This window comes from Notamacropus eugenii, chromosome 1 (assembly GCF_028372415.1).
Source record: "Notamacropus eugenii isolate mMacEug1 chromosome 1, mMacEug1.pri_v2, whole genome shotgun sequence".
NCBI lineage: Eukaryota > Metazoa > Chordata > Mammalia > Diprotodontia > Macropodidae > Notamacropus > Notamacropus eugenii.
Genome location: NC_092872.1, coordinates 454,260,467 through 454,284,272, shown reverse-complemented (window position 1 = coordinate 454,284,272; position 23,806 = coordinate 454,260,467). Strand labels below are relative to the sequence as shown.

Sequence of the window (23,806 nt, the reverse complement as noted above, 5' to 3'; positions counted from 1 at the left end):
AGGATCTTAGAGATAAGGCCTGGCGTGACGTCCTGAAAGGTGCGGGTCTCACGGCCGGCACCCAGGTAGCTATCCACCCCGCCACCCATAGTGGAGCAGTGGTGGCTACTCTTCTTTCGCAGTGCCCCGAGGGGCAGGCGGGAGGGCTGGCGTGCCACTAGCCGGGGAGCTGTCCAGCAGGGGCCTGGGCCCAGGGGCGGGCTACTCTCTAGCCGTGGACCCCTCCTCCAGGAGAGGCCAGCCCAGCCAATGGGCTCCCCGGGCCGGGCCATCGCCTAGCCCACGGGGCCGTCACGTGTCTGGCGTCTGGCTCGGCTGGGCTCTGTGCTGGTCTCCCTCCTGGTGCTGGGGAAGCAGGTTCGGGGATTGGCATCTGCAGGCGCGGAGCCGGAGCCCCGGCCTGCCGGGAATGGATGCGCTCGGGTTCCTCCGGCGCCACCGCCTCGCGCCGCGGCTCCGGAGGCCAGCAGGCAGCAGGCAGGGGCTGGCCGAGCCCGCGGCGCAGGGTGCCTCCTCCAGGGCAGCCGCTCCTCCAGCTCCTTCTTCTTCTCCGTAGCAGCAGCAGCGGCAGCAGCAGCAGCAGGAGCAGCAGCAGCGGCAGCAGCAGCAGCTGTAGCGGCGGCGGCGGCGGCGGCAGCAGCGTCGTCCTTGAAGCTGCCAGTGGCAGCCACCCAGGGCCCGGCGCGGCCGCCGCGGATGTGGCCCCCCGGCGCCCCCGGGCCTCCGCACAAAGAAGCCTTCGCAGTCGCAGGAGATCGAAGAACCGGCGGCTCCCGGGCGGTGCAGCCCTCTCCCCGGCCACAGCATGCAGAAGCCCGTTGCCGGGCTGGAGGGGGCTCCCAGCGCCCGGGCTCAGCTCGCTGTGGTCTGCTTGGGTGAGTCCGGCTCGGGTGGGGTGTGGGGGTGTGTATAGAAGAGGGGGACCTACGGCTCTGGGGCGTGTGTGTGTGTGTATGTGCGTGTGTGTGTGCGTGTGTGTGAATGTGTGTGTAGATTCCGAAAAGACTTGTTTTCCCCCCCTTTCTCCACCACCCCACCCCGATTCTTTCAGCACACCTGCCCGGTGGCTCCTCCTCCCCTGGCCCCCGGAAGTTGGAGACTCGCCTGAAGTTGCCCCCCACTTACTGCCCTCCCTTACCCCTCTTGCTTTGGAAGTCTGGGTTACCGCGATCCGGAGTGCCGACCTTTCCTAGGTAGCGGTGGGGAGCGGGGGCGAGGGGGAGAGAATCAGCAAACCTAACGCCCTCCAGCTGCCTTCAGCGTAGCTCGGGCTGATGCCCCCTAGCTGGGCTGCTGCTGGGCCTGGGTTTACAAAAAGGGTCAAAAATCATTACATTCCCAGCTAATTGGAACTGCCTCCCCTCCAGGTAGCAACGCCACCTGAGCTGAGCCGTAGGTTCATCTCAGAAGGTGGAGGCGGTGGGCTTGGGTCTGTCCTGGCCCCATCTTCCACCAAGCCCGCCGGCCTTTCCCGAGGGTAGGAGGTCACCGACAGGACTTGTAAGGTTCAAGGGAACCCATGTTGGCGACTTTACCATGACCTAAAGATGGGTCTGGGGTCTATAGCATAGCATCTCATTAAACAACCGTCATCACTCTAGTAGAGATTCCATACAATAGCTTCCAGTTGCTAAAACCTAATCCAGCATTCATTAGGATGAAGGGAAGAGGGGCTCACAGAAAGCCGGTTGTGTATATGGGGCGGGGGAGGGGCAGCGGCTACCGAAGGATTGTTGCATGGGACAGGACTGTAAGAAAGTACTTGGAGTATCAAGAAGGAATTGTGAGGTCTACAAACTCAACTATGGGTTTTGTTTCAGCCTCCATCATCAGTTCCTTTCCTTAATTTCCCTGAAATGTGAGCTGCTGGTTATCTCTCAGATAAAGTAAAATTGTTCCCTGGGGAGGGAGGTCTCTTGCAGGTTGGCCTAGTTAGAACTGGCCCCATTTTGTGCCACCTGCTATTTAAATAGGGTCTCTGATTTAAGTGGGTTGCCCTGCAGAGAGCTGGACTTCTGAGACTTCCACATGATGAACAGAATGAAGAGTATTTCAAACTGATAAGTTTTTGTGCTCAAATGACCTCAAATGACCTGTTCTCCATTTGTCTCCAGGAACATTTAGTGAAGGAGCCTGTGCTAAGGGATCTGACTGTCAGAGCTGTGTAGAGGTGGTGATGGGTCTTCTAATGGGGTTGGGGGTTTTCTCAGTTGGAGACAGGAAGGGAATCTGAGAGCTCTTTCCAGGGATTCTTTTTTTTTTCATGCTCAGCTTTTTTTTTTTTCTTCCCAAACCATGGTTTGGATTTTTAAAACTTAAATTATATGCTAAATTTTTTAAAAAGTGTACTTCTAACTACAAAGATTAAAAAAAAAAACCAAAGCCTCCCCCCTCCTCCTCTCCTTTCCCTACTATCTTTTCCCTGGGTGGTGGGAAAAATCCCCACCAAATTCCCTGTGTAGGCAAATTGAATTCTGATTTTAGAAACTACCTAAAGCTGTCGAGTTCAGACTTGGGGAGCTGACTCATCTTACCTAAGAGGAGTAGCGCTCTCTGGGCAATTGAAGGAGCCCTCTGGTGGTGTGTGTGGTACCTGGCATTGCTGACATCACTGGCTGTGATCAGACCCCTTGGGGGTACTGCCAGGCCTACATCTTGCTGCTGCTGCTTGTTGCCTGAGTCTGGAAGCTCTTTGCTGCAACAATGCTCTGTTCATTCTGTAGCTTCTAACTGGGATTTTTCTCTGCTTCCTTAAAGGCAGGGCAGGAAGGGATGATAGAGTTACCTTTCTTTCAGCCTTTCAGTTTAGGCTTATATTGAAGTGATTCTTACATATCACTGTAGGACTGGGGAGAGACCTGAGTTTCTGTTTCAGTACTCTGGGCATATATCTTCCTCATCCATTCAACCAATCCTTATTAAAGACTTACTGTGTGCTAGTGCTCCCTCCTAGGGATACAGGGATCAAAAAATAAATACCTGTTGGCTCCCCCTCACCCCACTCTCTTTCCTTTCTATTCTTGACCTTTTAATCTTCTGTCCCTCCCTTAGATTTCATCTCTCTTGTTTCTTTTTTGTGAGTTTGACTTTGTTTCTGTAAATTGAGATGGCATTAGATTGTTTGCAACACAGGAGGAGGGTTGAAGATGGAGGGTCGACAGGTGTAGTAGGAGGACCCTGAGCTTGGGGGGAGCCTTTTTTTTGAGGGAGGGGAAAGTAGAGACCAGAGCCAAGGCCAGTCTTCCTGGGATGGGCTGTCCCTTATAGTCTTGGAGCTCTGCTAGGTGGTGACTTTTGAACTACACAACCATTGACACTCACAAGGATGGAACCCAAGGTCTTCTTATCCTTCCCTTTCTTCTTTCCAGGGGGTTCTCGTTTAGTACAGTGAGCCTCTAAGTGCAGAAATAGGTTGAATGGTCCACCTTGGGTCCCTGACAAGATTATCAGAGCAAGGGTGAGGACAAGGAGAGCCCAGAGCTCTGTCTGGGACCTAGATGGAGAAGGTCCTTTTCCAGTAGGTATTCACAATATGGGCAGGGAAAGGGATGTGGCTTAAAGTTTCAGGAAGAGCTAGAGCTGGGGAGTGGGGAGAGTAGCCAAGTTGGACACCACCAGTTTGGAGCCACTGGTTTGGGAGGTTGATTTTTCCCTTTTGTGATTGGAAAAACACACAAATCTGCCTGAACTTTGAGATTGGGTTTGTACAAAAAGATTATTTTGGCTTTATAGTGGGAGGAGTATCTCAAAAGATTTTTTAAAAATTTTTAAGTGATTTAGAGTCTAGTCCAGTATGGACTGAGTGGGCAGGTTCAGGGGTTGATCAGATAGTTCTTTCTACCTTGGTCATATTCTCCCTGTGACTGCCCACATGCTGCACTCAGTTCCATGTTTGAAGTGATCAGAAAAATTTCAATTGTGCGTAGATTTTTTTTAGCCCCTTCGCATTGGTGGGAGTAATCTAACTGATGGAGGGATAAGTGATTTGGGGTAACCTACCAAAAGGCTGACAATGATCACCCGAAAGATAGGACTGTAGAAAAAGGCAAATGCATTTCATAAATGGTACTCAGGTGGGCAGTCTCATATTGATCCTTAGGAATTCTGGAAGTGATTATTTTTGGGGGGGGGGGAATGAATGGGAATGTCACATTGGAACAGGAACACTTTAAGCCTAGAGCTGACCTTGACTGACTCAGGGCCACAATATAACTGGATTATCTTAGAAGTAAAAAACCACTCAGACTGGAAAGTTTTCCAGGTTTTTTTAAGTTATTCCACTCTGGCATGCTGTTTCTGAATTTATATATTTTCTTTTGCCTTCTAATTCAGTAAATATTTATTTTGTGCCCAATGTATATAAGGAACTGAGTTGAGTAGATACTTGATAGATGAGGAGGAAGGATGATAGAATCCCTGCTCTCAAGGAGTTTATAATTGAAACCATAGGAAATGTATTGTGGTTGTTTGGAGGGATGGAGTGGGAAAGGGGAGAAGGAAAATAGATGCCAGGAATCAGACACTCAATTATATGGCTGATCAGATCTCTGAACCTAGGGAGCTAAGAAGGTTTAAGGTCTAGGAAGCTTAAGGTTTAGAAGCTAAGTGCTTTGGGTTCAGCTTTAGAAACCAGTAGAGATAAAGAAAAAAAGAAAGTAAAGGAGAAGGAAAAAAACAAAGGAAGGTAAAAGTTCTGGAGTCAAGAGCAAGGTCTCCTGGATCAATTCCAAAGAGGACAAGAGCTTCCTGGAAAGTTGGGGGAGAAGCAGGAAACCCCATCTAAGGTCTAGGACTAGACCCCTTGTAGCACTTAGTAAGTACTTGTTAACTCATCCCCAGCATTGTGCTGCCCATTGAGACAAGATGGGGCTTGCCTCCTAGAAATTCCCAGGCTGGTAGGGATTAGACAACCCACTATCATACATGGTAGGATGCTGTAAGTGCTCAGAAAAGGAAAGAAGAGCTGGGCCATGGTTTGGGAGGGGCTTAGAGGAGGGTCAGATCAATTCTAATTCTCAGTCTTACCTTGCCTTATTGCTTTTCTCTAATTGTTTTACAGGTTTGAGACTTGCCTCCCCAGGCAGACTGTGAACATTTTCCTGGGTCTTTTCCATACCACCAAGCCACCTAACTGGGCGGGATGTGTGTGTGTGTGTGGGGGGGGAAGGCGATACAAAGCCAGAAAAAGCTAGATACCTGCAGCTAGTCACTTAGGGGCTTAGGAAGGGGAAAGTGGTTCTGTGGGGGTAGGCTGGGGGTAGATAGAACCAGCTAGCCTGTAGAAGAGAGGAGCCTTGCTGTTGTTGCAGGCAGCTGGGGGAAGGGTGTTGGTTGTGTTGGGACACTTTCCAGGGTCAGCTGATTTTTTTCACATAGTAAGTGATTGCAACACTCTGTGACTGGTCCTAATCCCCACTGATTAATTGACATGTAATAGAAAGCTCTTGAAAGAGCAACTTTGGAAAGCGGAGTCCCCTTTATGGGAGGAAGAAAATTAATGTGTTTGGATTTGGGCATTATGTGTATGAGGGTGAAGATGAAGGAGGGAAAATCTTCCTCACTATCTGTGCTGGATAGTAGAAAGATCCTTGGACTTTCTATGTCAGAAAACCTGGATTTAAAGGGGCAGGTTTTGTAAAATGCCTTGGGTCAGACCATTTTTCCATCTGGGCCTCAGTATCCTTGTTGTCCTTGAGTTGTGTCCAACTCTTTGTGACCCCATCTGGGGTTTTCTTGGCAAAGCTACTAGGGCAGTTTGTCATTTCTTTCTCCAGCTCATTTTACAGATGAGAAAACTGAGGCAAACAGTGTTAAGTGACTTGCCCTGGATCACATAGCTAGTAAGTGTCTGAGGCTGGATTTGAACTTGTCTTCCTGATTCCAGACCTGGAGGTCTATCCACTGGGCTACCTGGCTGTAATATCCTCAGTAACCTATAACATGAAAATAATAATACATACATGGGGACACTAAGAGGTAGTTTGTCATAGTGGAGAGAGAGCTGGCTGTGGAATCAGGAAGACCTGAGATCACATCCTACTTCTGGCAAATATATTGGCTTGTGTGAACCTAGTCAAATCACTCAACCTCTCAATATCCCTGGCTTCTATCTAATCTATAAATGGCAGAGCAGGTGCCCATTTGCATAGAAGGAGCTCCTCTTTGGGGGTTCCTTATACTGATGAAATCAGAGGTCTGTTCAAGAGTGTGTGTGTGTGTATGTGTTTCGGCATATATATATATATGTCTTAGTCAAGCTCCAGGTGAGGAACTTCCTCTCTCAATGCAGATGGGCCACCTGCTCTGCCATTTATAGCCTTTTAAATATACATACACACATAAATTTATATATACACACTGCCTATTCACAGAGATGTTGTGAGGATGAAAGAAGATACTGTAGTAATTTTATTTATACATATGATATATTGTGTATATATTATGTTATATATGTATATATGACACATATTGTATATATGTGTGTATATGCTATGCTGTGTGTATATATGGTATAGATTATATATGTGCGAATATTCTATATTATGTGTATATATGCTGTATTGTATGTATGTGTACATATGTGTATATGCATACATATGCTATGTTATATGTATATATATTGTATGTATACATGTATATGTATGTTCTCACATGCTAATATGGGTGATTTTAAAAAGCAGAGCACATGGTCCTAGTTAGACCATGGCTTACATCATTAGTCCTGCTGTATGTGGCCTTTGGTGAATGAGATAAGGTTGGTAACATCCTATTTTTGTGTCTCTTGCAGTTAATCTCTTCTTAACTGGGAGGCTCAGCAGTGCAGTTCCTTCCTTAGGTAAGATGCTCCTAATGGTTTCCTCCAGGGGATTGAACTTCCTACTTCCTCTATGCTGATCTTACTCTTTTATCCCCCATTAGGTGACTTCCTGAGTCTGAGCAGAACAGAGTCTGACACTGAATGCATTTTCCTCTGTCCCTGTTTGGCACTGATAATACTAAGAAATGACTTTTTTTTTTCTTGGCTTTGAAATGAAAGCTCTGTATCTGTAACCCCCAAGGCAGCGCTAGGAAGTGAGGCTTCTTCAGGGCAAGAGACCATGTCTGAAATGTAGTCTGCACAGTCAAATGTGTAATTACCTAGTCCACCTTAGAATCCGCCAATCAGTGTTGAGTATTTCTTGTGTGCTCAGCACTGGGAAGATGATGTACAGGGAGGTCTAGCAAAGGGGAAGGTGGAAAAGCAGAAGTCAGTGTAGATTGTTTTTCTCCCCTCTCCCCTTTCTGATTTTTACCAAGTTCTGATTCTGTTCACATTTATTTGAGGAGTCCCTCAGGGAAAAGAACTTTTCAGGGGTCCATAATCTGACTAAGAGAACTATTTTCTTTTGGAAAAAGCTCAGAAACTCTGGGTTTCAAAACAGGTCCAGGGGCCCATTAATTATGTGTGAGCTTTTCCATCTTCCTTTTTTTGAACTACAGGCATGTTAGTATTTGCATTCTGTGCTCTTAGGCTGAATCTGAGGCTTGCTTATTTTAAACTGTTTTAGAAGGTATATCTTTATTTCTAAAGTATCTTCACCAAAGGATATTCTACATCTCATTTTAAGGCAGCATAGGGTCTACTAATCCTAGTCACAATTTTCCTTTTTTCCTAATTCTCTTTAGTATCTGACTCAAATTATTTTATTTTGATCATATATTTTCTTGGTCCCTTGTGAAAATGAAAGATAATGTACATCAAGTCCCTGTTGTTCTAACACTAGATCAGGAGTTCTTAACCTTTTTGGGTCATGAACCTTGGGTAAAGTGAAGGCAAGGAACTCTTCAAAATAACATTTCTTAAATACTGAAGGAAATGCTAAATTTCAGTTAGAGGTTAATGAAAATGAAGATGTAGTTTTTTTTCTCCATCCAAGTTCATGAATCCCCTGAAATCTATCCACAAACACCAGGGTAAGAGCCCTTGTCCTTGAGGCTACTTCCCTTTTCCAATTTTAGTAGCCATGACTTTGTGGTTTCTCCATGTTTTGTATTTTACAATTGTGTCCTCTTTTTATAATATTTTCATGTGGTTTTTTGGACAATTTGGCCCCTGTCTCCTGAGAGCATCTTTTTTGCTAAATTATTTTAGGAATTTTAAAAATGTTTTAAAATCAACAATGAATTATTTGTCTACTGTAAATATTAATATTCCTTTTGACAAACCCTCTGGCTCCTTTTGGAATAAGGCTGGGCCTTCTCCATCAGCTAGTCTGTGGGTAAGGTCCTTAGCCAATGTCTGCAGAGCCAAATATTTTGCTTTACCCTTGCTCCAGGAGCATAGGGCATGTTAGAGAGTTGGAGAGACATCTGGGGCTCTAGTGTTTGTCTGCCAACGTGTCCTTGTGGTGGAGGCCCATTGAACTTAGAAACATCAGGGAAATTGGGAGCCACAAATAGAGCTCTTGGTCCAAAAGGTGTGAACACACTTGTAGAAAAGAAATAGCCCTATGTCTGCTGGCCTGGAGTACCTTTTGTGTGGGCTTATAAGTACTTCTCTTCACTCAGACTCCTGTGAATGATGGTCAGGTTTCTGGAGGCATATGAACAAGCCCCTCACTTCAGTTGAGAGAATTATGTATCTGGAAAATCTCCAAGCAGAGGCAGACTTCTTGGAGAAGGTATTAGGTTGTTTTACTTGCATGCTGCTACCTCACTCAAGGCTTAGAACTGAAGGCAGAAGACTGAAGTATTGGTCCCCCTTTTTGAAAATCTTTTCAGCCAATAGTGCATGATCAGTACTTGCATTTAAATATTTTTATAGATAGGAAATTGTTGTTTTGTTTTGGTGTTTCCTTGGCCCAGGAAAGAGGGAAAAGAGTGACTTGAATGTTGAACTCTGCCCTGATGGACATGCCAGGCTGAGATGGCATCTTGACCTGTATAACTTAAAGAAGTGTGGATTTTATGTACAGCTTGAGTAGGAACAGTGGAATTGTCGTTACCCCCACACCCACCCCAACCTTCTTTACACGTTGAATTTGGATTTGACCTGATTTGCACCTGAGTTTGATACCTGGTTATATTGTTTACAATCTGTATGACCTTAGGCAAGCCATTTCACCAAATCTTAGCCTCAGTTTCCACATATGCAGAAGGAGAGAGATGGACTAGGTTGTTTCTAAGGTCCTGTCCAGTTCTTAATCTATGATCTTGTGAGAGAGACACACACGTGCACATCCATCCCCTCTTTTACCCAAGACATTCCTTCCAAGGCTGTTCAGTGTCAACAGTCCCATTTTGTATCTGGGGATCTTGAGTCCAGAGAAGCACAAAGCTTTGCACTGAGTCTGACAGTGTGGACACCAGGATACAGCAGCCCTGAGATGCTTCCTGCCCCTCCCCAACCTATTTCCCTTTTTGAGAGCTCTGTTTCTCAGCTTTCTGGCCAGAATAATTCCTTACGGAATGTTAATTTGAAGAAACTTATTAAAAACTGTGTGGCATGGATACGTTTGTGCTTTGGCCATCCAAAATGAGCAGCTGGGGGACTCTTGAATTTTTGTCTTAAATGAAATTTGGTCAGACTGATGGTCTCAAGGGATGGGTAGCTAATTTATGCTTTCTCATCACTAAATTTTGGGACCCTGGCTACTGAAGAAGATGAGGGAGCGGGTGGCCTCTTACTGATGCCATACCTATCCTAAAGAATCTTGCTGTCGCATATCCCTTTCTTACCCTTTGAGGCAAGGTGGACAGAAAACTGAGTCTCAGAGGTTAACAGCCTTGCCCAAAAGACCACAGAGCTAGGAAGTGCCAGAAGAGAGATCTGAACTTTGATCTTCCTGGATCCTTAACCAGTGACTTATTTTCTACATTGTGCTGCAAAGACAGTGTTGCTAGTTCTGGAGCTTGTTTTCTTCTGGGCTTGGCAGGCTTTGTCTCAGTAGGAAGAAGCCTGTTTAATTCCTCAAGTTTGCTTGAGGAATATAGTCAGTTATACTTCTGAGAATTCCAGAATGTTCTTTCTCCCTCCCTCCCTTTCTCCTTCCCTGCCCCATCTCTCTGGCTCTGTTTCTTTCTTTTTGTCTCTGGCTGCCTCTCTGGCTGGCTGTCCTTGTCTGTCTGTCCCCCTCCTTTACCTCTCTCTCTCTCCTTCCTCCCGTCTTCCCCTCCCATTCTCTGTGTTTCTTTCCCTCCTTCCGCTCTTTCTCTGCCTGTCCCAGTCTCTTGCTATGTCTCTCTCTGTTCTGTCTCCCTCTCCCCACCCTCAACTTTTTCCCCTTGCCCACTGGGCAAGTCTTTGTCTTTCTCTTTGTCTCTGTTTCTGTCTCTCTGTCTCCCTCCCCATACTCCTATCTCTTGCTTCCCCTCTCTCTTCCTCTCCTACTTTCTATCTCTCCCTCCCTCCCTCTCCTCCACTCCCGTCTCTTACTCTGTCTCTGTTTTTCTGTCTTTGTCTCCATCTGTCTCTGTCTTGTGTCCTAGTCTCTCTCTGTGTGTTTCTGTCTCTCTCTTTCTCCCTTCCTCCCTCCACCTCTGTCTCTCCCTTCCTCCCTCTCTTCCTCTCTCACTCTGTCTCCCTCCTTTACTCCCCTCCTCTGTCTCTGACTCTTGTCTCCTTCCCTTTCTCTTTTTCTCTCCCTCTCTCGTTTCCCCTCTTATTCTCTTCTCAGGGAGGTTCTTCTCTTCTTGTCTCCCCCATTCTTTCTGTCTCCCTTTCACACTTCCGAAGTGGAGATGAGCTCATACCTGCGGCCTCTGTAATAGTTGACGATCAAAATGTCCTTTTGTAGGACTAAAAGTGGAGGATAGAAATTCTGGGGGGCCTGGTTGCAACCCTTTAAAACCATGGTCTGAGTTTACAAAGGAATCTGTAATCTGAGGCATCTGATTTTTCTCTAAGTGTTGAGAAACTTGGCCACTGTAGATGTTCTAAAATATTCTGGCCAGATCAGCAAATATGTGAAACTTCACAACTCTTCCTTAGATCTCCTGATCATGACATGGTGATTACTTTCTTTTATAATTAGCTTTAAGGAACTTTTTCTGGGATCATAGATGTAGAACTAAAAATGACCCTAGAACCTAGCTAGGCTTTTCCTCTCATTTTACAGATGAGAGAAAAAAATTAAGAACATTTTCTGTTTCTGTGCATGTCTCCTCCTGGATCTTTTTCCTGTCTATAGTCTTGGGCTTTTAATATGGCAGAAGCCATGCAATCCACCATCCTTTATGAAAGATTTCTATTAGCTGGTGCTTCCAAGCTCTAATTGCAGTCATCTTTCATATTTGTACAACACTTTTAGCTTCTTAAGGCACTTTTATGTGCATTATTATAAGCAAGTACATTGTGTAGTGGATAGAGTGATGTACTTGGAGTCAGGTAGCTTCTTCCTTACTCACTTACCAGCTTCATGACCCTTACTAGCAAGCCACTTAACCTCTCACCATCAGTTTCTTTTATCTGTAAAATGGGCATCATAACATCTGCCTTACAGGGTTGTTATGAGGATCAAATGAGATAATATGTTGAAAGCACTTAAAATACTATACAACTGTTAGCTATTTTGCTTGAGCTTAATAACACCCCCTTGAGATAGGTAGGACAAGTTAAAGTGTTCCCATTTTATGGATAAGAGAACTCAGTTCCAGAGACATACTAGCTGTGTGATCCTGGCCTCAATTTTCTCCCTTGAATAATGAGGAAGTTAGATCACATGACCTCCCAGGTCACCTCTGGGGCATAGTATGTAGTAAGCACTTAAAAAATGCTTTATTGATCAACGGTCACAAAGTGAAGTGGTTTTCTCAAGACTGAATTGGAGACAGGAGTGGGGGAGAAGGAGTGAGAGAGAAAGTAGAAGAAGGGAGAGGGGAAGGGAGAAAGGGGTATGGGAAGGGAGACAGAGACAAAAACAGAGACAAAGAGAAAGAATCAGAGACATGAGGAGGCAGACAAAGGGGAAGAGGGAGAGAAGGACATAACAAGAGAGACACAGACAGAGACAGGGTCAAAGAGAGAAAGGAAGGAGACAGACACAGAGAGTGGGAGAGGAAGGGGGGGGAAAGGAAGGGAAAGGAGGGAGAGAGGGGTAGGGGAGGGAGACAGACAGAAACAGAGAAGATGAGGACAGATAGAGACAGCCAGCCAGAGAGGCAGCCAGAGACAAGGAGAGACAGAGCCAGAGAGAGGGGGCAGGGAAGGAGAAAGGGAGGGAGGGAGAAAGAGCATTCTGGAATTCTCAGAGGTGTAACTGACTATTCCTCAAGCTTGCTCTTTCCCCATTAAACAGGCTTCTTCCTACTGAGACAAAGCCTGCCAAGCCCAGAAGAAAACAAGCTTCAGAACTAGCAACACTGTCTTTGCAGCACAATGTCACTGGTTAAGGATTCAGGAAGATCAAAGTTCAGATCTCTCTTCTGGCACTTCCTAGTAGGACAGCCTTGTTAGAGCCAACACTACTAATATGTTACATGTGTGTAGCACTTTGATGTTCTCCAAGTACGAGTATGAACATTATCTCATTAGAGTGGCACAACAACTGTGTGAAGTAGGCAGGGGTTGAGGAAGTTAAGGTTCAGAGAGGTTAAGGGAAGTAATGGTAGAGCCAGTAACAAAGTTTTCTTACTGTGCCTTACTAGCTTTGATGTTTAGAAAGAAAGATTCAAATAGATTCAGTCTAGTTCAGTATATAGTATCCAATACATTGGTATATTTGGTGATAGCCAGCTGGCACAGTGGATAGAGTGTTGGCCTTGGGAGTCAGGAAAACCTGAGTTCAAGTTTAACTTCAAATGTTTACTCATTATGTGACCCTGGGCAAGTCACTTAACCTGTCTGTCTCAGTTTCCTCATCTGTAAAATGGGAATAATAATGGCACCTACCTCCCAGAGTTGTTGTGAGGATCAAATGAGATGCTATTTCTAAAGAGCTTTGAAAACCTTAAAATGCTATATAAATGCTACATATTATTTTGCAAGTTTGTAGTCCTTATATATAATTCCCAACTAGACCATTAGTTTCTCAAGGGGGCAAAATTAGTGTCTTCTCTTTCCCTTGGTTTGCATGGTGGACACATGGTCATCATCAGTGGAACCTATCATTGATTTGTTGCCTCTGGCCTCTGTTCCATGTGGGTGAGTTGAGTCTCTTCAGCTAGCTGTAGCTTGCCTTTTTTTTTCTCTAAGGGAAAGTCAAATCTGATGTTAGGCACATGAGAGGAGGTAGGAAGAGGCAGAAAGGGAAGGAATCCAATGTTGGTAACAGCAGTCAGGGCTCCTCTGGTTCCTGAATCTGAGTTCTGACCCTGTTGACTCTTGATTCTCTCATCTGGTGTGATTTTCAAAGCAAACCTTGCCTTTGATGGGAAGGAAGTAGGCGGGATGGGGCCATGTTAAGTGTCCCTGTCTGTTTACAGGCAGCTTCAGTGTGGGAGCTCCTGGGCCTGGACCCTGTGTGACTGGAGGGCAATAGTCTTAGGCCTTCTGTCTCACTCAGGATCTCTTTTTACTCTTGGACTGAAGCTAAGGCCCATTTTGTGTGAGTCTGGGATTTGGTGGAAGTGACCTAGGAATCCCTGACTCTATCTCAGAGCCAGCTTGTTCATTTGGTTTCTCTGTTTTGTCCCCATCAGCTGCCTGCAGTGGGAAGCTGGAGCAGCACACGGAGCGGCGTGGAGTCATCTACAGTCCATCCTGGCCCCTCAATTATCCCCCAGGCACCAACTGCAGCTGGTACATCCAAGGGGACCATGGGGACATGATCACCATCAGGTATAAATGGGCTCTGGGGATGCGTCTACTCAATCAATCAGCAAGCATTTATTAACTGTTTACTGTATTGCAAGCACTGGATTGGCACTGGGGGGCAGCTAGGTGGTGCAGTGGATAGAGCACCAGTGCAGAAGTCAGGAGGACATGAATTCAAATCTCACCTCAGACACTAGACCCTCACTAGCTGTGTGACCTTGGGCAAGTCACTTAACCCCAATTGCCTCATCCTGGGTCATCTCCAGTCATTCTGATGAATATCTGGTCACTGGATTCAGATGGCTCTGGAGAAGAAGTGAGACTGGTGACCTGCACAGCCCTCCCTCATTCAAAACAAAGTCAAGTGCAAGTCACGTCATTATTTCTCTGATGGCATGGTCTTTTTCGGCAATGAAGGACGAACACACACACGCTGGCACTGGTGATACAAAGACAAAAAAGCAAGGCAGCCTCTGTCCTCAAGGAACTTCTATTCCCTTTCTGAGCCTTTTTCTGGGTTAGTTTAAGCTGCCGCGGAAAGAGTAGAGCCTGGAACAGCCCAGGGGCTGTCTATGTGTTCTTACATTTATATGTTTGTATGGACAATCATATGGTTTTAGGTGTTAAGCTGGAAAGGATCTTGGCAGTTATCTAGTCTAATGCCTCACTTTGATATGCAGAGAGGTTAAGTGATTTACCAAGAGTCACACAGATAATAAGCAGAAGAGTTGGGATTGGAAGTCATGTCTTTTGTCTCTAAGTCTGGTGTTCCCTCTATCACTCCATCCTAACTTGAGGGGCTGCACATATCTGTGCATGAGTCTCTACCTAGAAATGAGGGCCTAACTCAGTTGACAGGAGACTTTCTTGTCTAAGGACGTCCTGCATTTCAGAGGCCCTAGGACTTGAATGATAACTGTTGAGCAATAACCTTGGTGCCACTTCTAGGTCTTTGCTAGGGTTAAGAGGTAGGTTTCCACAGCCTGTATGAGAGACCCTTTCTAAGCGACTGAAGCTTGAGGAAGTCCTGAGGGGAAGTAGGTCTAAAACCCGCTCCCCATCCCCTACCCCCACAACACACACTTAGAGGAGAGGTCTCACCCTTGGAGCCTGTTTTGGGATGTGCCCCCAGCTCTTTCATGGTTGATACCCTTGGACAATTGGGTCTCTTCTGCATCTGGGAAGACAGAAGCATGGGAAGCATGTAGGACTTTATTTGGAATCCTGTCTCATTCTTGTGCTCTTTCAGGGGCATAGTGAATAAGGCAAGAGTTGAGGCTTAGAGTACCTATGGGAGCACTCTGAGTCTCCTTTAGGAGTTGGCAAGTAGGGAGTGGAAGAAGGCTGCAGCTTCTTTCAATGAGAATTCTTTCTCTACAACAAAGTCCTTAGCCCCATTTTGGGGGGGTCAGGAAGCAGTGTTGGGAAGCATCAGGCTTGGGATTCTCTATGGACTTCAATTTCCCCATCTATAAAATGGGCAACATCCCAAAGGGAGTAGGAGTGTGGTGAGAGGGGTGGGAGCAGGGTGAGTCCAATGGGACCTGGCGGTGGGGCCTTTTGCATGTGCCTTTTGGGATGCATGGCTGGGGTGTGTGTGGGGGGGTTGTTCTGATGCTGGGTGTAGTTTGAGTGCCAGGGATGGAAATTCGCAAGCAGCTAAGGGGTGGTTGGCATTTGCGTACATCCTGAGCTGCTGAAGTTAGGTGCCACCACTGCCCATAACTGCCAGCAAACACAGCCACCCTCCTGGCAGCGGGTGTGTACGAGGCAGTGACTCATTCTGCTAGGCACCATCTGCTACCTCAGCTGTTGCCTATGGCGGGAAACACAAGCTGCCTCACAATTCCAAGGGATCCCTCTGATAGTGCCGTGCTCTTAATGCAATAGAAAGGTCAGTCTTATCATGGGCAGGAGTAGAGAGGAAGTTGGCCTGTACCCCCATATGTTTGCTAAAAGTCAGTCATCGCAGTCCTAGGTTCCTGCCATTCTCTGTGCCCTGGCCTTGTTAAAATCTCCTGACTGATTAATGGGTAGATGATAAGTAAATCCCATTGAATAATTTGCATGCACTGAGCTCAGGATGGGTGGCTGAGGTCCTGGATGCCAAACGCTTTTGTTGTTCTTGTTTGCTTGGATATTGGCAAAGGCAACTGTCCTCCATGGGGAGGAAGTCTCTACAAAGTAAGATGTGTGTTGGGGTATGGGGATTGAATAAAATTAAGTGAGGAATCCTAAAGACACAGACCAGGTGAATGAATGGATCAGGGGAGAGGAGGTGTGTGTAATGATGAAATCAGTGAGAAGTAAGTGTGCCAAGGGCAGACCTTGGAATCCATCTGGCTACTCTGAGGCCTGTAAGGTATCAGTCAACTTCAGGGATGTTCCCCAATAGATGGTCCTGATCTCTACTTAAGGGCTTAGAGTTATGTGGCTTGAGACACTCACTCACATCTCTTGATAGTCCTAACAATGGAGCCCTGATTTCTGTCTACACCCTTTGGGGTTAATAGGACTGGCTACAGGAACAAACAATCCTGCAAATGCCAAGTATTTATTGCAAGGCCAAAATGAATTGATACAGGTGGATTTGGACATAAATTAGCTTATACTATGCCTCTGAAAGACTAATCACCTGATAATCACTTCTGAAGGGAGACATCTGGTGTCAAAGGCACAGATCATAGACCCCAGAGCATACAACTAATATCGATGTTGGCTCCTGAGGACGAGGTTATCTCAGAGGGACTAGGCTGTCTTCCATTTGGGGATCTGGAAGCATGTGTTTGTATTCAAGGATGGTGGGCTGTGATCGGTTTAATAAGGAAGCTTTCTATGATTAGAGTAGACTTGGGGGAGAACAGGAAAAGGCATGTTGATTCTCATGAGTGGCCTGAACCTCATCTGGCTACCTTATGGCTGGCCCTACAGTCAGTGGGTCCTCTTTCTCATAATTCAGTTGATCCTGTCACCCATTTAGCACCGTTTTTAGGAAGGGGGGGAAGGAAATAAGCATTTATTCAGCATCCACTTGTGTTAAGTGCTTTATAGATATTATTATCTCATTTGATCCTCACAACACTGGGACATAGGTAATATTATGATCCATGTCTTATAGTTGAGGAAACTGAGGCAGATAGAGGTTAAGAGGCATACAGCTATCAAGTGTCTAAGGCCAGATTTCTGGACACCAAGTCTAGGGTCTATTCACTGTGCCACCTCAGAACAGGGAGTTGGTTAAACATGTCTTTGTGAATGTTCATAGGAATGGGAGGTTGGAGTTGGAAGGGACCTTAAAGGTCATCTGGTCCATTTTTTGGATAAGGAAATGGAAGCCCATTGAGGTTGAGAAGGCTCACACAAGTAGAAGATCTGGGATTTAAAGCCAGGTCCTTTGACTCCATATAACTGTGCTTTTCCCACTGTAGCACACATTATTTTGGTCCACACAAATGCTCACGTGTAGGTGTCTACCATCTCTCCCATACCTCTTCCCTGCCATGTGAGAGGGCAGTCAGCTGCTGCAGCATTCTCAGCATGGGACAGGTGTCTGGATTGTCTTCCTTCCTAGCTCCAAGGATGTGCAAGGCAGTGATTTCCAACTCTTTGTGGCTGTTGTGTTCCTCTATGGCTTTGATTAGAAGGTGTGGGTCAGGGTCATTGTATAAACAATGGCCATTGTATAAACAATTGGAGTAAGAAAACTGAACTGGGGGAACATAGGATATCTGAGATGAGGTGAGATTTGTGCAGAGCCTCACACCAGGTCAGAATGAGATCTATGGGCCCATGTTCTGGGTCCCTTGGGTATTTAGGAGTTGCTGGGGCATTTTCACCTGCCTCCAGCTACAGCATATTTTGCTAATGTGTGTGATTTTTTAAGAAACCATAGAATCTTTGCCTCTAAATGACACCTATAGAAAGAGGAGGAACTATAAACCTGAGGGAGTAGGCAGCTTCACTCAAAAAGACCCTCAAGGGAAGATTAGATTGGTCTGGGAGGGACAGATCCAGCAATAAGGATTTTTTTATCCAAATTTTCTAACATAACTCTATGTCACCTCTGAGTTTTTTCTTTGCTTGGTCTACTCCAAAGATCACAGACTTTCCCTGTTCTGATGGGCCTCAAAGGGCACTTTATCTCTGTGGGGTCTCACATTTAACAATCTGCATTTCTCCCCTCCCTGCAACACCTTCCCTCCCCCATTAGATAGGGATGGTTTGGGAAGACTTCCTAGAGCGAGGGAATTTTAAGTAGAGTTTGTCAGGAGGAAAGGGAGAGAAGACCATAGGATCGTGGATCTAAAATTGGAATGAACCTCAGAAGTCAGCAGGGGACAGCAAGAGGGTCAATATAAATTGCAGTCATCTAGAAGAAGGATGTGAGGTATCCCATTTGGTCCTCAGAGGGCACAACTGAGAGCTATGGGTAGAAGGTACAAAGAAGCCAGTTTGGTTTTGATGTCACATCACAGTTAATTGTCCCAAAGTGAACAGGCTACATTGGGAGATGTAAAGCATTGCTTTCCCTAAAGCAAAGATTGGAAGGCCACTTTGGGCTGCCTTGTAGAGGGGATTCCTCTTCTGGTTTGGTTTGGACTAGGTGGTGGCTGAGTCCTCTTTAACCATGATTCTGGAATTCAGAAACAGGAGATGCACTATACACCATACATGCATGAGTCTGAGGTTGTCTCTGCCTGGGAGAGTTAAAGTTCCATTTTCTCCTTAGCATCCTTTTTAGCTCCCAGAACTCTAAGTTACTTTAGTTTGGGGGCACCAGATCTCTTATTGGTGGGGTGAGCTTGGGCATAGCTTTTGAGTTGGGACTCAAGATAGAAATGTAAAAAGGAAATCTGAGTTCTGGGCTATAAGTTTCTGCTCAGATGTTGACTTCTTCCAACTTTCATAGTTCAAGTCCTTGTTTCTTACCCAATGTCCTGCTCTCCTTTCCTCGGATGTAAGTCCCCATATCTGACCTCATGGACCTTACCTGTGGTTTGCCAGGCCTTCTTCACCTGTCTCTCCACTCCCCTGCCCTAGTTTCAGAAACTTTGATGTAGAAGAATCCCACCAGTGCACCACGGATTGGCTCATGTTGGGACCATCATCTCGCCGGGAAGATTACCGAATCTGTGGTTCAGCCATTCCCCCTGCTTTCATCTCAGCCCGAGACCATGTTTGGATCTTCTTCCACTCAGACGCTTCCAGCTCGGGCCAGGCCCAGGGCTTCCGCCTGTCCTACATCAGAGGTAGGCTTCCCCACAGAGTAAAACATGGCATGTTCAGGGCATTTTGTCCATGCCTGGAGATGGGTGGGAAAAGGAAATTGGTCGCAGTATCCCCTTCCCAATCCTAAACATTCTTATTTGGGCCCCATAAAGCTCAGCTTCATGGTACCCCACCATGCTCATCCTAAAATGCTATCTCTGATGGGGAAACTGTGTTTGCCTTTCCTTAGGTCTTCACAGGCTAGGGATGGGCCCCCAGCACCCCAAAATCTCTTTAATACCTTAATCCCTTAAGGCAAGTCCTTCTAACAATATCACCAGTTCACACAGTGGTGCTTTAATTAATCTGACTTCCACTACTTCAACTAATTCTCAGAACAACTATGTGAGGTAGGTAGTATGACTTTGTCCCCATTTTACAGATGAGAAAAATGAGATTCTGAGAAGCCAAATGACTTATCCAAAGTAAACACAGCAGAACACAAATAGATATTTTCCTCCTTCCTTCCCCTAGGAAAGCTGGGCCAGGCAGCTTGCCAACCAGATGAATTTCTCTGTGGCAATGGCAAATGCCTCCCGGGTCCTTGGCACTGCAATGCCATGGATGAATGTGGGGATGGGTCAGATGAAAAGAACTGTTCAAATTTACCCACAGAGATCCCACCTAGCCTCTGCCCACCTGGCACATTCCCCTGCAGTGGTGCCCGTTCCACCCGGTGCCTGCCCACTGAGCGGCGCTGTGATGGGACTCAGGACTGTGGTGACAATTCAGATGAAGCCTACTGCCCTGATCTGTCATGTGGTAGGCGACTGGGCAACTTCTATGGATCATTTGCCTCACCTGACCTCTTTGGGGCTGACCGCGGCTCTGATGATCTACAGTGCACATGGCTTGTGGACACACAGGATGCCCGGCGTGTCCTCTTGCAGCTGGAGCTGCAGCTGGGCTATGATGACTACGTGCAGGTCTATGATGGCCTTGGGGAGCGTGCAGACCGCCTGCTGCAGACCCTCTCTTACCGCAGCAACCACCGCCTGGTCAGCGTGGAAGCCTCTGAGGGCCAGCTGACAGTGACTTATCATGCTCGAGCCCATAGTGTTGGCCATGGCTTCAATGCCACCTACCAGGTCAAGGGCTACTGCTTGCCCTGGGAGCAGCCATGTGGCAGTGATGAGGGCTGCTTTTCTGAGATGCAGCGCTGTGATGGCTGGTGGCATTGCCCGGGAGGGAAGGATGAAGAGGGCTGTCCAGCCTGCCAACAGGATGAGTACCCATGTGAGGGGGGCAGTGGGCTGTGCTATGCACCTCCTGACCGCTGCAACAACCAGAAGAATTGTCCTGATGGCTCTGATGAGAAGAATTGCTTCTCCTGCCAGCCAGGGACCTTCCACTGTGGCACCAATCTGTGTGTCTTTGAGACATGGCGCTGCGATGGCCAGGAGGATTGCCAAGATGGCAGTGATGAGCGGGACTGCTTGGCAGCAGTGCCCCGAAAGGTCATCACTGCCGCCCTCATTGGCAGCCTAGTGTGTGGGCTCCTTCTTGTCATTGCTCTTGGCTGCGCCTTTAAGCTCTACTCCCTGCGCACACAGGAGTACAGGTGAGCACTTAGGGGGAGATTGGGCCCCTTGCCTTTCCACGGGAAGTCTGGTTCACAGGGCAAGGCTCTAGGTCAGGGATTCTGAATCCGGAGCCCCATGTTTCCAAGGAGCCAATGGTTGGGTTTCAGGGAGTCCATGAACTTGAATAGGACCAGAATTGCATCTTCATTTTCACTAACCTCTAACTGAAATTTAGTATTTCATTCAACTAAAAAAAAAAAAAAAAAGCACAAACCCAAAACATTATTCTAAGAAAGGGTCCATATTCTAAGAAGACAGTCCATCAGACTGCCAAAGGGATCCCTGATGCCAAAAAATTAGGAAGCTCTGCTCTCCTCTAATTGCTTCTGAATTGTTTCCTCTGGCTTTCAACTCCACGACACATGGTCACATCCACATCCTGTTCACCTCTGCTTATGTATATCACAGTTAGGCAGGGATGACTGTCACCATTGTATGAATGAGGAAATTGGAGTTTGGAAGAGGGGAAGAAAGCAAGCTGCTGCCAGAGCTGGCCTTCTGACTGACCACTAGCTGTTGTGATCCATGACCCAGGGGCTGGAACTTCCAAATTTGTTTCTGGGCTTGTCCCTCCTTCCTCCATATGCCTTCACATGTAAGGAGGTCCTGTTGGGGAACCCTGTTTGATCTTTTCACATATTGATTTTCCATCCTTCTTGATAGGTTTGCATTACCGGCTTCTCTTCCCATAGGCATTTGGAGATTTTGAGGCAGGATCAGTCTCTGATTAGTCTGTATTTGGTTTTATTTCTGAAAGGTCCCATCGGGAGAGGGGTGCGTGTGTATGTAGATGGAAGGAGGGAGGGATTATGTCAGCATACTACAATGCATACATACAAACCACCAACTAAACAATAAGGCTAATAGTGAGTGCCATGTAGGACTGAGACTGGGATCCGGAATAGGATAGAGTCCATTGTCCATGAGTTGGGCCTTGGAGATTTTCTGTAGTGATCTTCCTGTGGCCTTTCTATTCCCCTTTGGAGGTTTAGGCTGGGGGTTGTGAAATGAATATCTGGGATGGTGCTAGGGAATGGGGCCCATATCCCACATGACCCAGGGGTAGTCCCTTCTCATGTAAGGTACCTATAACAAAGATTCTCTTAATCTCAGGGCATTTGAGACCCAAATGACTCGTTTAGAGGCTGAATTCGTTCGACGAGAGGCCCCTCCATCCTATGGCCAACTCATTGCCCAGGGCCTCATCCCACCTGTGGAGGACTTTCCTGTCTACAATGCATCCCAGGTAAGGTGGGTGCCAGTATATGTGTGTATGTGTGTGTGTGTGTGTGTGTGTGTGTGTGTGTGTGTGTGTGTGTGTGTGTGTGTGTGTGTGTGTGTGTGTGTGTGTTTATGTAGGTGTTATGGAATTTTCTATGAATTTCATTTAAAAAAATAAACACAGGCAATATAGTCCTGTTAGGGATGGCAGTAACACTAAATGATAAATACTACTGGGTACTAAAAAAAGATTGGAGGGGACAGGTGTGTCTTTAGCCTGTTGGCTCAGAGCAAAAATGGGAGGACATTTAGTCCATTCCCAAGCCCCCAGCTCTGTCTGTGACATTGTGGAGTCAAGTTGGCTTTGGGTCACAAAGTAAAATGGTGGCTAGACCCAACAGAACTGGTAGAGGCCTGGAGCAGGTGATGTCTTCAAGGCCACCCAAGCTTTGGGTTCTCAGATCTTTGAAGAACTTGGGGAAGTAGTCTAATATCAGGGTGTGCAGAGGGAGAGAAGTCCTCATGGATTCCAGGATGGAGGGAGGAAGGCATGGAGAGGGCTAGTTCTTTGATAATGGTATTGGGCTTGTGTTGCAGGCATCAGTACTTCAGAACATCAGGACAGCCATGAGACGCCAGATGCGGCGCCACACTTCTCGCCGGAGCGCCTCCCGTCGCCGCCTGGGCCGCATCTGGAACAGACTGTTCCACCGACCCCGGGCGCGAGGGCAGATCCCTCTGCTAACTCCATCACGTGCCTCACAGACTGTGCTGGGGGATGGGATCATTCGCCGGGCTGGGGGCACCTCCTCAAGCCCCCCTGCATCCTCTACGGGGCCTCCCCCTGTTCCCCCAGAGACTGTAGGTCAGGTTGTGAGGGAGAGGCCACCAGATGTTTCCAGCTGTACTCTGGTAACTGAAACAGAACCCTTGGGGTCCCCTGCCCCAGGCACTGCAGGTCCTACTTGTGCAGCACACGACCTAGAGCCCAGGCACTTGAACAAGGAGCTCAGAGCCGTTGGCCAGGCTGAGCCAAGAAAGGCCTTCAGGGACCCCTTGTCAGAAAGTGCTGCTGAGAGGCTCCAACCCCAGAGTGACCCCCATGGCACCAATCCTCCCCTGCTGAGCGAGGGACCAGGTCGGCTGCCCCTCAGGAAGCGGGAACCAGTCTCCTCGGGCAGCTCCCTGTGTCCACCTCAGACATGCCAAGAGGAGCCCCTGGGTATCCATGGGCCAACTTCACCCCATTCCTTGCTTTCTGATGCCAGTGATGACGAGTCCCTCCTGGTGTGCTGATGTGGCCCCTGCTACAGTGGAATGGCAGGAGGTGTCTAAATCTGACAGGCTGACATCACACTACTTGCAGTGACCGTTTCCAGGGAGAGCTGACTGGACTAAACATGGGTGGATGGGGCCCCTGGTGGGCATGTCAGCTGTCACCACCCACTGTGGGAGAATTCTCCTGCCCTTTACCACCTCTCCCAAACCTCCTTGTCTGTGTTTTACAATCAGGGAATACAAGATGATTTTTACCCTTGTTATGGTTTTCTTTCTTTTTTGTCAAGGATTACTCATTGGAAGCCTGGGTGGGTAGATGGGGTTGGGCATGGTGAAAGGTCCCACGGGCTTGTCCTGCCAGGATTAAGAGTCAGTGGTTCCTGGGAGAACTCAGTGTTCTATCAATGGCCTTTCCCACTGTGGGCATGGTGCTGGGTGCTGGGTGTCCCTGTCAGCTCTTTCTGAGAACCTCATTCAACATTTGATGTGTCCAGTACAGAAAGTTATACTTAGAGAGGGAAAATGGGTCCAGTTCCAGGATGGTCTGACCCTAGTTTGGAGGATCCTCAGAGAAGTTATGGCTGGGATGGCCTGAGTGAGGTTACCTGTAAAGGTATGAGCTTGAGCCCATATCCCTTCAGAAGATGGGGTTAGACCAGTTCCTTTGGTAAGTGGTAGGGGCAGTTTGAGGAGGAAAGGCTAAATATTAAGGTGCTCTACCATA

At 47.0% G+C, this 23,806-nt stretch overlaps 1 protein-coding gene across 1 annotated transcript; it reads left to right on the top strand.

The window, feature by feature from the left end:
- The first annotated feature begins 305 nt into the window (after positions 1–305).
- On the top strand, positions 306–23,341 carry LRP3 (LDL receptor related protein 3). The gene is given in 8 exon segments (XM_072632038.1): positions 306–759; positions 762–875; positions 6,788–6,835; positions 13,618–13,756; positions 18,773–18,981; positions 19,475–20,561; positions 21,697–21,829; positions 22,402–23,341. Coding segments are annotated over 8 exon segments (2,775 nt in total). The 5' UTR covers positions 306–413; the 3' UTR covers positions 23,101–23,341.
- Positions 23,342–23,806: the final 465 nt, after the last annotated feature.